General features: G+C 40.7%; 2 protein-coding genes across 5 annotated transcripts in view; one reads left to right on the top strand and one right to left on the bottom strand.

The window, feature by feature from the left end:
* Window positions 1–19,967, top strand: part of LOC125771157 (protein yellow-like) — a 486,298-nt gene that overhangs the window by 217,389 nt on the left and 248,942 nt on the right. The window lies entirely within an intron of this gene.
* The window catches only part of LOC125771143 (phosphatase and actin regulator 4), a 51,110-nt gene continuing 36,635 nt past the window's right edge, over window positions 5,493–19,967 (bottom strand). The window contains exons 2-8 of the mRNA XM_049441517.1: window positions 19,097–19,435; window positions 17,997–18,509; window positions 14,200–14,446; window positions 13,329–13,358; window positions 6,430–6,779; window positions 6,075–6,351; window positions 5,493–6,008 (exon numbers count right to left, since the gene is read on the bottom strand). Of these exons, the coding sequence (XP_049297474.1) occupies window positions 5,993–6,008; window positions 6,075–6,351; window positions 6,430–6,779; window positions 13,329–13,358; window positions 14,200–14,446; window positions 17,997–18,509; window positions 19,097–19,435 (1,772 nt within the window). The 3' untranslated portion in view covers window positions 5,493–5,992. The remainder of the gene's footprint in view (window positions 6,009–6,074; window positions 6,352–6,429; window positions 6,780–13,328; window positions 13,359–14,199; window positions 14,447–17,996; window positions 18,510–19,096; window positions 19,436–19,967) is intronic.

Genomic DNA, 19,967 nt, shown 5'->3' with positions numbered 1-19,967 from the left:
AAACAAGAAGACATCGTTTGACAAGGGTGGGGGCGTTTGACAGCATACCAAATACCTAAGCAAAGATACACCGACTGTTTGAATTGCAACGCTATTTTCATTTTAGGTAAAAATGTTTAAGGGATAAGGTGGCTGGAGGGTACGTTTGATATGATTGATCTTGTTAAAGTTATTCTTGAAAGCTCCAAACATGTATACCTATAAATGCCATATACAGCATAAAAAAGAAAACGCATATCACATCTTCAGGTATAGCGTAACACCCCATCTGGAAAAGAAGCTTTCTACTGCACCCCCTGTGCATGCATCAATTAAAGTAAAATAAGTTTACATCTAATCCGAAACGTAGCAAGGACTGATTATCCGACTACGTGGTAAAAATAAGTTTAATAAGTCAGAAATGGCTGGCTGGCCTTAGAGGACGTTAAGGCAAAAAGAGAGATAGAGAGAAGTTAAAATCCATGTTTAAATATTTGCATGCTTCGAACAAATTTTACATCGATAAAATAATAACAATTTCGTACCAATGATTTGAGTAATATGTATATTTTACCATCATTATTTTGTTATGCATTATGACACATTGACTATACACATAAAACCAGTGTTGTAAACCTAAGACCCCCACCCGCTTATGTCAAAATATCTGAAGAAGAATTTTGGCAAAACTCGCTAATATTCGACCTGGTCTCCTAAAGGGACCTTGCGTATTACAATCGTTTTACTAAAAGCGTCTTTATGCACACTTGCCGCCTCAAGGCTCTCACGACGACTCACGCTGCCCGGGCGATGAGTACGCGACGTCGTATTTGCTGTGAATAAAGTGACAAGATGGCGGTGAGATGAAGCTGTCAAATTGTGAGCGAGCAAGTGAGTTCACGTGGTTGAAGTTTTGCTTCACCTCACCGAGTACAATGAAAGATTCAAATCTGAAAATTATGTATTCAACGGTTTAATTTTATCGATCGTAAAAAATATCCGCAATAATTGTGTATTTGAATGACAAAAATATATTAACTGTAGAAATTCCAAAAATCGATTACATTGGATACAGTAACGCCCTTCGGGAGTTTACTTTAAATGTCTCGACTTGTTAATCATTCTCTTCAGGATGTCTCTTGAGGATGTCTTGGACTGCCATGTATGACTGTCCTGCATTTTTCTATGAAGGATATAGAAAAACCTGTATTCTGGGGAACGGTATAGACGGGATTTACTATTACCCCTGACGTATATCTTACAAGCTCCACTCTCACTGACCCCATTGGCCCGTAACAAGTCTCCTTGGGACTACAGCGGAGCACCGATTATCCGGGCATGTTGGGATTCAATGGTGGCCGGATAATCGAACAACACGGATAAAAGGTTCATAAGGTTTGGTTGACAGGTATGCGTTTATATAATACATTTTAATATTTGCTCTCTTTTTTCCTACGATTAAGTAGCTGTCCTTGCTGTCCACGAATTCTAACAACTCATATCAGCATACGATTTTGCAGAGTTGAAATCTATAGGAGTCTGAGCCAATGAAAATATGGTATTTTTTCCAGATATCTATTACTCTTATACACAGTATACACATATGCGTACGTCCTGTTCCTTGGAAAGTACGCACGAGTATAAACGCACCTCAGATCTCATGCATTAAAAAAAACATGGCTGGATTCGATATGAAGCTGTCATGTCAGAAGCTGCACGGATAATGAGACAACCGGATAAAAGGTACCCGGATAATCAGTGCTCCATTGTATTTCTATTGAACAGTTAGTTGATAACCTATCTATGGTTAAAGCAGTCTGCAAAGAGCCACCAAAAGAGCCGATATCGGAATGCGAGGGCAATGCAGAACACAGGGAGATACTTACCACAAATCCCACAAATCACAATCGCTTTCAGTAAAAGATACACCTTTCTTATCGTTTTTTCTTCTTTTATTTGTCGTTACTTGTTTTGTGTTCTTTTGTTGTTTGTTTGTTTGTCTTAACAAATTATTGATTTGTTTCGCTCCGGACACACGTCGCGTCCTTGTTTTTTGTCAACGGTTTACCGTAACCGCCCCTATTTTTTGCTACAAACACATTCTTCTTCCCTTCCCTGCTATACTAATCCCCTTTTTTGCCTTCACTCGTCGGTTTCCACTTTTGTCACTTCAACGTTTCTTGCTGTTTTATTAATCGATATTAATATATATATTCATATATATATTTATACGTATTACACTTAAAACCTAACGTTGTTTCTATTCCGTTACTTCTGCATTGAAATTTTTCTTTTATTCATAATTCATATTTCATCTTCTCCCTTCACTTGGTTATGCAATTTGGATGTTTCCTTTTTTGTGTGTGGTTGGGTGAGGGTGTGCTGGGTAATCGATTTTGGAAGGTTTTGTTTACGCTTCGAGCACGGAAAGAAGTATCCAAAGATCATTTCAGTTGGCGTGAATGGCCGCCACGTTCGTTTGGGTTTGTAGGAAAACATTTCCCATTGCAATTTAGAAAAAAGAACAGGATCAGGATCCTGACCACACAAAGGGGCAGAATTGAAAATGATTGTGCCTCGAAGCACAAGTATTTCATAACCTATCAGGCCAATCAATCAATAGGAAGCTTTCGGTAGGATTTCTTATCTTTTGCATCATGTTTAGCGTGCAACAACGAACCTACGTATGTGTGTGAGAGTTAGGCCGAACATTTAGCACGACACTATGGGAACCCTTTTTTTGGAACTTTCCATCTTTAAGTGCAAATTTCCGGTTCGTGCCCCAAAAAGAAAAAAAAACCCCTCAAGAGCCACAAAATTGATAAAAACAGAAATAATATTGTGGCCGCCCAAAGAACGTTACTCAGTCCAAGCGAGAGCCATCTACCGGCACGGTTCCAACATTCACGTTTGTTATGGGCCGTGGGCCGCCGAGTTGTATGTGTGTGTGTTGTGTTCTGGAGATATCTTGATGCACTATGAATGCACACCGTTTTTGCTACAAATATCTTTTTTTTTTTGTTTTTGGCTCACCCAAAATGCCTTTTAATGCTTGATTATGGTTATGGTTTAGTTAATGCTTTATTTTTTGTGTGTGGTTCCGCCATTCCCTCCCCGCAAAAGCCCAGTTATCGTTGTCGAACTCATCGTTTTAGTTGCTTCCAACCGCAACTCAGGAGAAAAACGGTTCTACTAGGTTTGAGGACAATATCTGTTGTCGAATGTTCGTATCTTACACATCGCTTTGCAATTGCTTTTCGCTTTCTGTTTCCCGTATGTCATTTTAGTTCTTGTTATCAGCCGAAATTTGCAGTTCGTTCGTTTCACTTGTGTTTGTTTTTTTTTTGTTTTTTTCAATTACTAATTACCAACTCTTAGTATCTGTCGTGGACAGATGTTGTTTACACGTTCATGTACTTTCTCTCACTCCGACTGTTGAAGACTTTTGTTTTTGATTACTGAAGTAAACAGTTGCTTATCAGCTCTCTCAGAGAAGATGAATATATCTTTATTATCAAAATGTCCTATTCTTCTGGTCACTTACCACTTTTTTCCCCCTTAGTTGTCTCGTTGTTTTTATCCTTCTTTCGTTTGACATCTATTCTTTCTCCATTTTATTTTTTCCCTCCATGTTAAGGTTATCGCGTAAACATTTTTAATCATTCTCTTTCTCTCTTACTCTCTCTCTTTCTATAAGTGTTTTGTTCAAATTTGAATGCTACAATGGATTTACATTGTCGTCTATCACGCGTTCGGCGTGATGTGAAGGAGCTTTCCAAGCATTCGATTCCAAGTTCTTCTATGGGTAAAGGTTTTTTGTTCTAAGTTTAAACACCGATTCTTCATCGCTCGTTGCTTCGTGCATGCTAATAATATGCGCATATCCTTCCGGATTTATAATACGTTCGCACCCGAGGATCAAAACTCTTGCTGCCGTCCGCTGCATTCGCAGGATATGTACAATGTAATGAATTCGTTTCTTTTGTCTGTGTGTTTTTTTTGTTTGCTCTGGTATCTGGTGGTTGTGTTAGCGATAGTAGTAATAGCAGTAGTAGTAGTAGTAGTAGTAGCAGTAGTATTACTCATATGCAGCACTATCACCAATTTGGCAATGGCCAACATTCATCAACAGACGAAGGATACTTTCCCCTTTCTTTTGTATCTGAGTGCAGGTGTCCTGAAGATCCTGCAAGCAGGATATTGTATGGAATATCTGCCCTTACTGCACCGTGTAATATATCAACATAAGTTTTCTATTGCAAAATACAACTTTTCTCTCTATCTTTTCCACCAAGACGATTTGCAGTCCAGATGTGTATTTGGCTCCCGAATCTTCACTGGATTTGATGGATTTTCCCCTTGCCTGTTGCTGCTGCTGCTGCTGCTGCTGCCCCTACTGCCTGTCCCACACATTTGCTGTGCCATATACATTGTCCGGTGCCTATATATTGCTAAAAACTCACATTAAGCTGTGATTACTGCCATATGTGCTCAACCTGGTGAGCATACCTAAATGTGTTTCCATTCGTCATTCCGTTCTAAACACGCATCACCAAACACAGCATCATCACCAGATGTGATGTTAGGGTTTCTCGCTTCTATTGTGTTCCTCTCATCGTTTATTCGCATTTTTTTGTTCCTTTGCAAACGTCTCTAGTACCGAATAGCTAAACTCATCTTCGCAACTACATTCCATTCTTCCACATGTTCCAAAATGTGTCCATCCCCTCTTCCCCTCCCTTTCCCTCTTTCGCTCTCTCTCTCTCTCTCTCTCTCTCTTTACATACATTTCATGCTCATTTCCACCTTGTCGGTAACATTCTAATAACGTCATCAACATTATCACAGTATGATTATTCTCATTTATGTTTTTTTTTGTTTTCTACTTCACAAAACAATTTTATCTTGCCATTTTGTTTTTTTGTTTCTTCCCAAATTGTGGATTTTGTTTTGTTTCCTTTTGTTTCCATTTTACGCTGGATGTTGTTTCACGTGTTGTGTGACATGCGCCATGCTTTTTGTTGTTTGCTACACATTTACTACGCGCAACCGTAACGCTTTCTTGCGCTGTTTGTATCTTTCTTTCTTTTTTTTGCTTTGTTGTACAACGGAATTTGCAAATGAATTTGATTGAAATTTACTTAGCATTTCAGTGTTTTAGAAGCTATTAATTGCACATCTATGCAGTTCAGCATCTCGCGTTCAGACGTGTGTGTGTATGTGTGTATGTGATCTTTGTATGATCTTTACCCAGGTATGTTGATACATTATGGCTGCCGCAAGAACTCATGGCTTTACATTACAAAATACAAAACAACACGCAAACGAACTGTGACAGTCGAACAGTCGTAGTTGAGTAGCCTTTCTCTACGCGGAGGAATTTGTCACGGGCGCGCATACAATCGAACTCGAACTTCGGAACTACCGCTGTGTAAGTAGAGCGTCAATCAGGTGTTCGGATGATAAAATTATACTCTTCGTCGCCCCCTGTTGTTGTTCATCCCGCTCAAATGGCCGTCGAGGAATCAATTGGCATTGGTCGGGATACCGGATTGGAAATGTTTGGATGTTGGAATCTAAAAGTTGACGACGTGTGGTGGGAAATACTAATTAACCAGTACAGGCCTTGCTTGAGGATACGTCCCCCCTATGGGGGAGGACAGCCAGCTTTCAATAGTTGTAAAGCGGAAAACACTCTCTAGCAAGGTTTGCTCTGCATTGCCACTGCTGGATGTTAATCGTTAATCGAGTGTTTGCAGGCGACACAAACAAAAAATGGTTGCATTCGTTACCATCTGCCGGATATTGTCCTCTGTTTGTCCAAAAAAAAAAAACCCCCCAACCGATGTGGTAGGCCAGTGTTGCTTATCGACGACAAGATCGCTGGATTAGCTGTATACTGCACTGCTCATATGTACACGGTCAGCCGCTGCATGGTAGTAATTTCTAATGAGAAATGTAAAACGTAATGAATGGCAAATTGCTTGCACTGTTCGGCCCTTCCTTGCAGTTGTCATGGCCTATGAAACCTAGAAATGAGAAATAAAATGTTTAATGTCCATACTCGTTTGCGCCGCAAGCTCAACACAACCTACCTGGTAAGATGTCGACTACCTTCGTGCACGGCCATTTCGGAGCTTTTGAACTCGTTCAATTCCTTACGGATGGCGGCCTTGTCTTTCGGTGTCAAGCGTGTCCACGGTTTGTCTGCCCGCCGGTCGTAATCGTGGGCCTGCGTCACCTCAATGTAATCATTGAAGCGAATAATTTTCTTCTCCTTCAGCTCATCGACTGTCGGCCGGAAACTGAGCTTCCGCAGCAGATAGCGTTTCTTTTCCTCCTTTTGTTTCTTCTCCTCCGCCGGTGATTGAGCTAGCAGGATAATAAGTTTTTCACAGGTTAGCACTTTTCGGAACATTTCCCAGATTTTCCCGGCTCGATTTTACTTACTTTTGAGAATGTTACGCTCGACCAGTTCTTCCGCTGTGGGGCGCATTGACAGCCGGCGGATTAGCCGGGCACCGATCGCTTCCTTCGATTCTTGCTTCTCGTTGTCCGATTGCAGCTGTAGAATGTTCCGGTTGATCAGTTCCTGCCGGTCCGGTCTTAGCGCTAGCTTTATCGAGAGGCTTTCCTTGCGTGCAATTTTAGCCGCACGGTCCGCATCTTCGTCGCGGTAACAGATTGGCCCATCGGACTGATCACAATCATCGCCAGTCTCGCGGATCACGAACGGACGAGCATTTTCCTTGTTCTCCATCGTGCTCGGTAGGCCAATTTGGAAACGCATCGGTCGGGAACTGTAGAGTGACCATTGCGAAGTACAGGCACAGGGTTGTGGGGAAAGCAAAGAAATTGAATTAATTTACATTACATTAAACAAATATCTGCTGAATTGAAGAAATTGGGAAAGGAACTGTGTGATGCTTTATTGCTGTCAATGGCAAAAAGATTACACGTTGGTTATTGTATGTTTCCAGAAAAAGATACATTAATGGATGCTTTAAATCATAACACAATTTACATAACAGGCATATCCATTGTGTGGAAAAGAAATCAAACCATATCTGATGTAGTATTAAATGGAAAGTATTAAATATAAAACAAAAAAAACCCAAACATAACCAAACAAAATGTTCAACAAAATTGATTTGTTATTTTGTACTTATTTAACTAGTTTAGAACTTTTAGAAGCGCATGCAATGTGTTTCGGTTTGCTGGATTTATAATGTGAATTGCCATTAGCTTTTATATGTTGCCTTAAATGCGATCTGTTTTTCTTCAAGATTACGAACTATTTGTGTTTTCCTTTGTGCCGTTTTGTGCCGTAATTAACAATGATGAAATTTTTGGGCGCATTGTATTGGAAAACACAAAGCATCTGCCATTCGGCACGACTGTTCTCACATCTCACGGCATCCTTCCTAGCTCGGACACCGTGCAGAAGTAGATAATTAATCATTCGTACAAAGATCAGTAACAACGCTGAATTTGCATGACTGGTTCCGTACTAGACACAAAACTCTCTTGAAGCTTTCTGCTGTGACGAGGCGTCTGTGTCTTAGACAAGAATTTATTCCACCAAGAAGTTGTCCGAAAAGGGGTATTGAAGAAGAAGACATCCCTTTTCGAATTGCAAATGTGTGCCTGTGAAAGATACACGCCAGGAATGTTTTCGGAACGTTTTCGGAGGAGAGCGGACGTTGGCAAACGGACATTGTCGATGGAATGAATTTTAACATCCTTTGGCCCTTTTTAGGGAGGGTTTTGGGAGTGTCGCTTTCTTGGCAGCGCGCTTAAGAACACAAATGCTCATTGAAGTTGTAAGTAATGGAATATCTCTTAAGCTTTCCCTCCAAAAAGAGCATCCTTCACTAGCAAAGGGCGCGAAGAAGCACATCGTTTTACTGATCCTCATGTCACAACATACCTTACCACCGCAGCCGGAAGCACACAGGTGTAAATGCGGTGTGGATGGGAGGATGTAAAAAGTCCAAAGACATTATCATTATAATGGAATAATTTATCATATACTTGCACAAATAATAGTGGCTTTTGTGGTGTGATTTCCTTCGCTTTCATCGCGCTAATGGTTTCCCAAAAAGTAGACGCCCAACGGGAGGGTTTTTTTTGGGTGGGAGAATGTTATCGTTTTCCAACGACTGAGGACGTATGTATGCGCCTCTAGCAGACAACCCAACTGACGAAGAATGGGAAGAAAAACGAGCTTTCGTTCGAGGGTATCGTTGACTAACCGGTAACAAACGGAACGAGTTACCAGACTAAGCGTGGCCGGATATCAATTTTGCAACTCGACAGAAGTGCAACCCACCCACCCAGAAGTGCACGGGTACCGGGCGCGTGTAGTTGACAGGATGGAACCAAATCGGAAGAGAACACTAACAAACGGGAATGAACATTAATTTACATCCCCAGCGAGATACGCTTGCCATCATGGAGCATGTACGAAACGATAACTCCCCTCTTTGCCCCGATTCCTTTACACTCGTTCTAATGCAAGTGCCCCCCAACGGGCACTGATGTTCGTATCATTTATAGTTTTATTCCACACCGACTTGTTTGGAGGTAGTTTGTTGAGATTAATTATTCAAATTTTAATCCGTCCAGGGGGTTTGTTGGAGAGTGGCATACTATGAACCATTGCTATAAGCTTTGGAAAGTCCCGAGAGTGAAAGAGAATGATGCGAGATCTCTCTACTTTTGGGGGGGTCCTCAATTAATTGTAGTAATAGAGTTTAGAGTATACACCGGCAGGGTTCATTGTTTGATGTGTACAAGCGTTACGAAACATTAAGCTGAGTATAGGGATAATTTATTCTCGGCAAACATTGTGACACCTCAGTCGGGAGTGTACTTTAAAAAGAGTTTACTTTAATATCGAGAAATTCGAAACTTTCAACTATAAATTAAGAAATGATTAACTTTTTCCCTTATGACTTTTATGAGAATGGAACAAACTTTGGACTTATTTTTTTTATATCCCAAGTACCAGACGTACACTAAAGCTTCAGCTAACGACACTTGGACAGCGTAAGTCTCCAATGTCTGACAGGTTCTTAATGTCACGTGTCTAGTAACGTTGACATAATCGCGTTCCGGTCGCATTTTACGAAGAAGTAATCAAGTTTACTATCCGTCTGGTAAAGGAAAAAGGAAGCAATGACTTAAGGAAGCATATAATGTATATAATGGAACACGTACCAGTAGTTATAGTACACGGAGCAACGACGGTACTCACATAGGACAACCTTAAAGGGTCCTTAGACACTAAACAGTAAAAACCATTCGATGCTTCCCAACAATGGTTTGATGGAGTTGATTTACTTTTGTTCTTGGGTTTTCTTTTTACTCAATGTGTGCAATGCACTGCCCTCCAGGACTTTTGATGGATTCGCATGAGAACACTAAATCCACTGTGCGGTATAATGAAGACTCTTTGCGCGGTTTTGTCTAACGCCAGATTCATTATCGGCATGTGAAAATGATGCTGAAGAGAAATGTGTTACAGTGTTGCAAAAAGTAAAGTAAGTATAATATTATTAAACTCCTTCATGAATGAAGAATATCATGCTCAGTAGTACGATCAAGTTGTTACAATTTAATATTTTTAGCTACCCAACACCAATGTCGCTTTGCCAGCGAAAAGCGCAACCAATTCCTTCCGGATATGTTCTGTTCAAAGTGTAAATTGAATGCCTTGGAGTGACATGCACCAGAGCCTCACACAAGTAAGAACATTTACGAACGTTTACCAGATCGGATAACGTACACAGCAAAAGCTGTACGTTCCTGTCGACTTTCTTTGTGTTTTGTTTATTCACCTCCCCCCAAGGTGGCAAGATATGGTGTTAGTTGGCCTGAGGCCGTTTGTAGAAGGAAATTAACACTTTACGCCATCGCATCTGGGCCCCAAAACCAGTTGGGTTGGGCTTCTTGGAGAGTGCTACTACACGTATCGTTATAGATTTATGTACATCATCAAAATCAGATACAGCCTACGCAAGATACATGGCATTAATATGCGTCTTTTGCACCTCAAACTATCTCTTTCTCTACTAGGAGAAAAACGTGTTGCAAACAAACGGCAAGTAGATAAAAATGTTCAAAGGAAAGCTTCATTCTGTACCACAGATACACAGACAAACACGTAGGCTGAAATATAATCCAACAGTTTCCACCGGTGTCCGGAGAAACCGATGGCAGGGGGCGTTGGTGCGATGTTAAATAACGAAACAAAATGCAAGTTGAGCTGCGCACGTGATTCTATTTTCAAATGATATTTTTTTTACTTTGCCGCAACAAGATCCATCATTAGCGCTCGGTGTGTGTGTTCGTGCATAAATCATAACGTGCTTATTTCCTTACCGCAAAAACGTACGAAAACGTTATTCTGCGAGTCTCGAACACACTTCCCAATTATTTTTCATCTACACCGCTTGGTAATCTTTGCTTGCTTAAAAAGAGTTTGGAAAGAAAGGATCGTGGCTTGTTTTTCATCACCTGCAAATCCTGGTGCTGGTGGTGTTGAGTATGCTTGTTATGTTTACGAAAGTGGACGATGGACCAGAACATGATAAATATTGTTTAGCAACAACACGGTTCATTATGAGAAGTTTCTAGTTAGTTAGAAGTCTTGTAACGAGTTAAATAAAAACTCTTTCATTCCATACAGCTAAGGAAGAAATTGGTAGTAACCTTGGTTGAGGTTAGGATATTCGAACACACCTTTACACCTCGGGTTTTGAATTTTTAAGTCCTTTACAGATAATATTTAAATTAACCATTTTTAACGGTAACGAACAGGAAGGGTGCATTGTGAAACATTTTCTTTCGCATTTATATCTGGATACATTTTAGTTTGGTTTTCCTACAAACAATCCTTGTAATTTTTAATAACAAATCTACCATTTTTGATAGGTTTTATACCAAAAAACACAATATTCAAAGTAGTGTTGGGTGAATCTCATTGAGATTCATGAATCTGAACGAATCTTTGAACTGAATAACTGACTCTGAATCTCTTTCCTGAAGATTCATGAATCCTCAATGAATTATGATTCCTTACAGTTTCGGAACAGCCCGATTATTTATGTGGTTGCCCCTCCACCCTCGGTGTGGCAACTTTGGAATAAGTCATTCCCATCATTCCCCTCACCCTCCCCCTCCCCCAAGTTTTTTGGCAGCGAATGATCAGGAATCGATGAATCAATGAATCGATGAAGATTCACTTGAATTTATGAAAATTGATATTGTGAGAGTCACCTCATGACTTAACTCTTCAGTGAAGATTCACATAAATGACTCTTTTCAAAAGATTTATATAAATGACTCTTTTCAAAAGATTCATATAAATGACTCTTTTCAAAAGATTCAATAAGCACAACACTATTTCAAAACAGTACCACTGCTTAAAAAAATGATATAAAACAAGCGTGTGATAGTGATCATCAACCCGAAAGATGATATCCCTTGTACTTGACGTGAAGAGACAATGAGCAAAAGCCCAACCAGCAACACCTGAAATTTATTTCACCTTAAATTTGTCACCCTTGATAGGATCATAAAAGGCAGAACTGACGGTCATGGTCTTTTTTCTTCTTGAAGAAGACATCGCTAACCCTTGCCTAAATCATAACCAAGAAAGGCTTTACAAAAGCACAAGTCCTTTACACACGGGTTCAACCAGAAACTAACGAGCGTTTGTTTTGAAAGGGCTAAAAAGGATAAGAAAGCACAATTTGTCCACCAAAGAGACAACAGGTCAGTTATGTTCTTGTGTGGAAACTTTTTACCATTTGGCTTGTGGAAATGGACAACGAAAGTTTTTTGGGTTTAGAATTGAATGAATTCCCCTTAAATATTAAAGCAAAACCATCACGAGAAAGCCTTAACAATGTTTCACAGCAAAAGCTCTTTGAACGCTTGGATGAAAATGGGGAAAATTAATTCGAGTGATTTGTTATACGTGTCCATCCTGGGTTCTGGGTCTGCCTAAAATGGTGACGCTTCTTTGCTTTGGAAGAAACTTTCCCTTGTGCGTACCGTCTTTTGTACAATGTTGAGATGTTTTGTGTTGCAAGCAAATAGTTTGTATTTCTTTGCGAAAACACTGTTTACCACCCTGTCGTTGGTAAGTTGGTAAATAACTATTGAGCGAACTCAATATTGAACCTTTTGCTTGGTAGCAAAAACAACTGTATCAAAAGAACCATTATACAGCTCCAGTAGTTTCAGTTGACATACATATTTAACAATATATCTACCGACGATCTAAAGGATGCTTAGTCAAGCTTAAACTGTGATGCCGTATCTTCCGCATATACCTTGTCCGGACGTCACAGTAATGAAGTTCTGCCATCATTTCAGTTTTAGCTGCCGGCACAAACGACGTCTTGGTAATCTTGTTTGGATTAAAAGATTGTTGGAACGAATTTTTGGGGTATCTTTCTTCCCGAATCTTTCTTCCCGAATCTTTCTTCTTGAGCTACTTTTATGTGCTACAGTGACATAAGGGACTTTTGTTATGTCCTCTTCACATATCCTCACATAAATATATATTGTGCCACTTGCACATAAATCGTCCATTCCGGTTGGAAGGAGCGTGGGTTGTCAGCTATTTCAATTAGCTCACAAACATCTAGCAGCATATACACGATTACTACTATTTTTATTGTGCCTTAATGCGACACCACTAGTGCACTTGTGTTGATCTGAGACACACGCACCTGCTGTCAAGGCCATGTGCAAGGGAAGCGAACTAAAAGCTGCACTTTGCTAGACGTGACAAGCGTGAATGCTAATCCAATTAATGCTACGGAAGCTGTACGTGCCGCAAGTAAAAAAAGCCAGCACGTGACAGAAAGCACGGGCCAAAGCGATTACATTCGCGCGGTGGAACATCTATAGGAAAAATGGGCATGGAAATTGTGACGCTTCAAACAAAGTTTTAGTTTGTAATATGGTGCTGTATAGTGGTGGTGGTCCAGATTTATATGCGATGCAAAAGCAAAAATCAAAAAAAAAAATTGTGAAAATATTAACAAACAGCGCAGTTTCGTACATTTCAGCGTGTAGAGATGAAAACAGGAGAAACCGAAACAAAAGGTTAGTCACACGACCAAAAACAATTAACATTCCATAAAGTTAAAGAATTAATGAAAATAGAAAACATAATGCATGTCACCCAAACAACAAAACAAAACAATTAAATGTCACAGTAAAAAAAGTGTGGTTAGGTGGGTTGCAATCGGTAAAATGAAAACCAAAAAAAAAAACAGGGAATGGAATCAAATGGAGGAGGAATAAAAAACATTAAATTGTGAAATTACCATATTCTAATCCGTGGTCGTAAAACTGGCCTAAAATGTACAGAAAGGAATATTGGTTTTTTTGTTTGTTGAATAGTTTACATTACACACGCGTAAAAAAACGGGGGGCAAACAGAGAAACATAGAAAAGAGAGAGTGAAAGAGAGAGAGATAAGTAATTGTGAAATAGAAGATACGAAATATTGGACAAGTACAAGTACGAACGATAACAGAGAGTAAGACAGGAGAAAACAGTAGACGACAGGAGTAAGTAAAAAGAGATTAAAAACAAAAGTTTCAAAAACTTATTTTCAGAGTAAAGTTTAAATATTTGGCTTGTTCTGATCTGTACGAGAAAAATGGGAAAATCGAAATTTTAACTAAGGGACTGTGATGCTGACTCAATGAATAAGGACATTTGGAAAATGTACAGTTTAGATGAGAATTCTTCGATGATTTCTAGCTCATTGAAAACGTTTTCTGGCAGGGAGTCTGGGAATGAGTCTACGAAACTACTGCAAAACGTTCACCAGTACAGAAAAAAAAGAACGACGAGCAATAAATGTCTAACAACTCTAGGAGATTCAACAAATCCACACTAGACGGTGCCACAAACGCATGGAGAAACGCGTGCTCGGATCTACTTGCTACCAAGTTACACCTGAACGGAAAGTTCCTCACAATGTAGGGAGCGCACGTTCAACACAACCAGAATTGAAGGGTGAAGTTTTGGGTGGAAACTAAAGCTAAAACTTGCTACTTCGAAACAAAAAAAAACCCTTCTTGCACTATTGTCTGACCTTCGCGAGGGAACTCGTAACACGGGGATAAACTTGTCTCTCTTTCGGCCCTTCGTAACAGCTACTATAGAACGGAAAGAATCGGAACTTACTTGATCGTGGCTGCAGCCGGTGGATTTGTATCGTATCGTACCGCCAGCGCCCGGTTGTCTTGCGTCGGTGTGCCCGGATTGGAACCCTTCTTCTTCAGCGCCGACTTCAATGGGACCGCGTTAATGTTCGGTTCCTTTGCCGGTATCTCGTCGATGCGGTTTGTGTCAATGTTGGGGTTCGGCTGGGACATTGGGTACATGTAGTCTTCATCGGAATCAACCTCTTCTTGATCATTGTTTTCATGATCTGTTGATGTCGGTTAAAAACAAAAAAAGCGAAAGGAAAAGTAATAATGTATTATTAACAGAATTTCGTAAAATTATTCAAAATATTTTAATAAGAAGAATGTATGATGAAGGTGAGAATATGTCTTCTTTCTCTTCATGACACTGTTAGATTAAATTAAATTAAGAATTTAATTTTAATTATTTAAATTTAATTTTGCAAACATTTAATATAATTTCCTAGACATTTTATCGTGGTAAAAGTCTATAATTAATGAAAATTATAATTTCAAATTTATAGACGTATTAGAATTGTTATTACCATCGCACGTGAGTCGCTAAAAATTGATCATAAATTTAATATTGGCGATATTGGTCTGCTTTCGTTGGACAAATTAAAGCTACACAAAGCTACCCATCGGCTTGGGATTTAATTTCCCCATGTCGATAATTTTAACGCGAATGAAATGTGTGACGTGATGGGACAGAAGTTAAAAAAACACGCTTTTCCACACCACGATCAAATACCCCCACCCCCCCATCACTTAAAGCGCATTTGTGACGAAATTTCTATTGCTGTGATTTATACCAAAAAAAACCCCCTCGGACAAATCCGTTTATTTCTTCTACCATTCCGGTGTGCAACATATGTACACACGATTGACGTAGCGCGTTAAAAGCAGATTCTCATTTCAATGTCATGTTGCTGGTTTTCCGGTTTTTTAAACGGTCGTGGGGTTTGGATTTTTTGTTCTTGTCGTCTATTCCCCTTTTTTTATTTACTTCATTCAGAAAATGGCGCTTCGCTAAATAGAAAACAGACGATCTGCTGGTGCAACACACCAGAGTTGGCATGGCCAAGCTTGTGGTACGAGTAGGTTCATTCATTGAAACGCTTGGTTGGATGTTTTCCCCGGAGGAAAATTAAAAATAATAAACTCACGTGCACAGCCCAAAACAAACCAAAAAAAAAAAACCATAACAGCGACGGAGCAAAATGAAAATTTAGCACGCGCGAAATTTACCAAAAAACAACTTTTCCGCCCGACCGGAAGTGGAAGCTATCCTTCGGCGGAAGTGGGAAAGCGTTCTGCTGCAAAATAGTCTTCCACTGCACTGTTTAGGTAAATACATTCATTAGCGTGTCTGGTGAAGCTGATTAGCCGCAGCAAACAGCTTTCCAGCAACGTACGGGTTTTGTACGATCGCAGATTGTTGCGCCACACCTGTACCGAAAGGGGTTCCCCGGGTTGTCGTCAGCTGTTGCTGGCTACGGTTACACATTACCATCCATCCAACGTAACTTCATCTAGTTTTCGGTGTTGCGATGAAGTATAATTATACGCCAAAGTCACTGAAGCGTTTTGTTTCGTGACGGTTACAATATTTCGACCAGACCGCCCTCCACCACCGGCTGAGTTTGTGGGTGTTGGAAAACGGAAAATTGGCAACCCTGCGTCGAGGGTTGTCTGACGAAGGTAAATGCGTCAGTTGGCAAAGATGAGCAACAGTAGCAAAAAGGGGCCCAAAATGCACGGGGATCTCATCAACGAAACTCATCGTGAGTAAAACGGGCGGCGACAGAGGAATGTTTTTCTTTTCGCCTTATTTCATTCTGACACTGATGTCGATGGTTTATTTTCAAACCATTTTGGTCGGGTTCATTTGAGCTTATTTAGATATGTTTTTGCTTTTTCGGTGGCCTAACCTTTTTTGGATGGAATTTTTTTTAGTTCATACAAGCAAAGGATAATTATAAATATTTTATTTTTAAAATGATACTTAAACTTTCAAAAGAATCGAAATTAAAAACCCATTTTAAGTTGATAATTAAACCTTTGACGCTATAGAAGAGTATCAAAAATCTTCGTTTTTCTATTATTCAACAAATTAATCACCCAACAAGAAATAAACAAAAATGAAATTCTTTTCTAAAATTAACAAAATCTCCACCAACTCAAGGGTTTACACATTCCATTGTAAAAAAACCCTTTTTTCGATGGCCAATACGCTTCTAACCCCCACCAACATCCTGTTGCATAACTTTCAAACAGAATCAAACGCAAACAGGTTTCGTGGTAAGCGAAGCGAAAAGTGACGAAACAAAACCTCAAGCTAGTGGTGCAGTTTATTGACGGAAAGATAAAAAAAGAACCAAAACGCCACGCCGGAAACGCGCACACGACTTAAGAACTACAGTATTATGGAGTTTTTGATTGTTCGATGTGTTGGGTTTTCCCTCAGAGTAACTGTTACACGATTGGGTGCTTTTACAAAGAATAATATGAAATTATTTTTGCAACACATTTTGTTGAAAAAATGGAAAAAGATCGCTTAAAATGTAAGTGTTTATTTGGATATGATGATTCCATGTCCACGACACGCCGTACCTTGCGATTTCGACCAATGTACATTTACCCAATAAAACTTTAAATTAGTGATGGGCTCCGACCAGAACTCCTTGCACCCACGGATCGGAGTCGCACATCGTAGCTTGCACCAACCGGAATCATTGCACCTCCTGGACCTACTGGACCTACTGAACCTACTGAACCTACTTCGACCCGAGTCCGACCCGAACTCCTTGCACCCACGGATCGGAGTCGCTCATGTTATCTTGCACCTGCCGGAATCCGTGCACCTACTGAACCTACTTGGTCGCTTATGGATGTCTCCGACCCAATAGGTTCGGGTCGACCCGCCCATAACTACTCTAAATCAATAGCGAGTATCGTTTAGCCCAGGAGACTCGAAAATTTTTAGATGGCGGGTCGCTTTGAGTGGACTAGCCCATAGCGGAAAGAATATCTTGGGATCTCTGGGGAGGACATGCGGCCTGCGGGCCGTAGCTTGGAGGCCCCTGGTTTAGGCTATTTAATTATAGTCTCCAGATATTGGATAGAGTTTTTGAACACTTCAAAAATGATCTTTTTTCAGAGATCACGCCCTCGTTTCCCGTGACTCCAAGGGACTCTATTCTTCCTTTTAATCTACCTTCCGAATGTGTAACAAACTTCCCAATTTCATATGACTGAAGCAAAACTTACAAATTCAGTACAGAAGTTTTACAACTATTCTAAGCTTCTTTCTCCGTGTCGTCGAACAATTATGGTGTGTTACCAACAAAGCAATCACCCTAACTATAACTATCATGCTGGGGTGCGTTAGTGTCAGCCAGAAAGCGTTAGTGTGCAGTGTTCGCTTGCAGGATGGATGATTTGTTGTGAATAGCAGCGACGTAAAAAACACACGCACACGAAATAGACGTGCACAAGAAAGCAACGGAGGCCATTTTTTACAGCACTTTGGTGACGTGTGTGTGTATGTGCGATGAGTGACGAGCGATACATCGCTTTCGGCAAATAAATAGCCTGAGACGGAAATTTAATTTTTCCTTCCATCTGCCAAGCACGATCGCGGTTTGATCGAGCTTGTACAGTTCGCAAACGTTCCCATGCTACCAAGCTACACTAGAATAGGGGAGGAACTTTTGTTTTTGTTTTTTTTTTTTGCTAAAAAAAGGGGAACTATTGGAAGACAGTCCTTCTTCTACATACATTCACTGTACTTACCGTCGTAGTCGTAATCGTTCATATCTAACGGTATAATGTTATTCATAATACTACTATTGCTACTAGTGGAATGCACATTCGGTGGTTGGCCTCCGCCTGCGATGCCACCACTACTGCCACCACCGCTACCACCGGAACCGTGCGAACGCGTCCCGGCCAGGGTGGGGCTGGGCGTGGAAAACATGGGCGGTGGCGGGATCGGACCAATTTCCGACACCGGGATCGGCGGTTCCGGCAGCTCCGACAGCACGATGTGATTCGGCAAACCGTGGTGCCCGTGTCCGTGCCCATGTCCACCGTGCTGGCCACCGTGCTGTGCCAGCTGCTGTTGGGCTTGCTGCTGAGCCTGCTGCTGCTGCTGCTGGTGATGTTGCTGTAGCTGCTGCTGGAGCGCCTGATGGTGGTGTTGCGCCTGTAGAGATTGCGTTTGCTGCTGCAGCTGATGATGCTGCAGCTGGTGCTGCTGTTGGCCATCATTGGCCGGCGGTGGTGTTTTCCTTTGATTATCTTGAACTGCAGCAGAGAACGGAGAAGGCAAGAAATGGGAGGGTGAATTAAGAACAAGAATATATATTAGTTTCAAATTGTGGTGAAAAACGCACGAACGTTTGTAGGCGTTTTGTCATACTTCGTTAGGATTAATATTAAAGTTACGATACGTTTTGCACGACCCTGATGTTTTGCTTTGCAGTTTGTTCAACAAACTTTAAAAAGTTTGCTTTCTATTATGGGAGCAAAATTAAACTTTGACTTACGACTTTAAGTATTATTATATTAAATATGTTAACCATCCAAATATTCATACAAAATGTACAATCATTTTCAATTGTTTTATTTAAAATGTAATTATGAATTATATTTAACATATTCTTATTTACAAAGAATATTTTAATTTCCCGTTCGTTAGCAATGGATCTGATATAATTAGTTAAAATAAAACATTTAATTTCTTCAACTCTATTCCACTTTTCAACTAAAACTTCCTTCTCGACTGTTCGAACTCAAACATTAGCGTATGTGTATGCTTTACTCGTACAAGAGATTAGGAGCTGCTAACGGTAGAATGTGTGCCTACAAAATGTTGTTCCGATCATACTTACAACCATCGCCATGATAGCAGACAATCCGTCGCGTTAGCTTTGACGGTCCCAAACTGTTCGGCCGTTCCGGTTTTACTAGCGGCTGATGTTGCGATACGATTGCATATCCCGCACCATTACCACCACCACCACCGTTACTTTGTCCAGCGCCATTATTGCCACCACTAACACCACCACCACCACCACCACCGCCAGTATCGGTTGCTGTTGAATGTCCAGCCGCACCGGAACCGGAACTACCGGACGATTGGCCACTACCACCAGCGGACGATGTGCTGACGTTGCCACCAACGCCACTATCGTGATGATGACGGCTGTCAAACTTATCCTTGCGCGTTTCTGTGTGTGTCGAATTGCATCGGTGTAGGGGTAACGCACAGAATTCGGCCCCAAATTCCAGGATTAAGTAGTTGTGTGCGGGTGTGCACCAAAAAGCAGGTGGAACACGGTGTTTTTTGTTGTTGGTTCCATTGTGTTAGTGCGGGGCGTGTGTGTGGTTTTGTTCGTGTGCCAACAGTGACAGGCGTTACAAAGCGTTACACGGTGGGGATGAGAGATGTGTTTGTGGTGTTTATTTATTTTGTTGTTTCGTAATCATTTTATCAATTTGTGCGATAAGCGGTTTTGTTTTTTGCAGCAATCAATTGTTTTTGGGGTGAAGGGTTTTTTGTTTCGTAAAAGTATTTCGTGGAAATCAGCAGCGAAACAGTGGGTGGGCAACATCGGATGGCAATTGTTCGATCATCCGCCGTACGGTGTAAACAATGCCCAATTCACAACAATGTGTCGACGAAGGGGATTGAAAGAAGAGAGAGAGAAAAAAAACAGATGGACTCAACACACGTGTACAAGGTGGGCCTTGTGGGCATTA

This window comes from Anopheles funestus, chromosome 3RL, assembly GCF_943734845.2.
Source record: "Anopheles funestus chromosome 3RL, idAnoFuneDA-416_04, whole genome shotgun sequence".
NCBI lineage: Eukaryota > Metazoa > Arthropoda > Insecta > Diptera > Culicidae > Anopheles > Anopheles funestus.
Note: the sequence above shows the minus strand (reverse complement) of the source record. Positions and strands in the feature narration are given on the sequence as shown.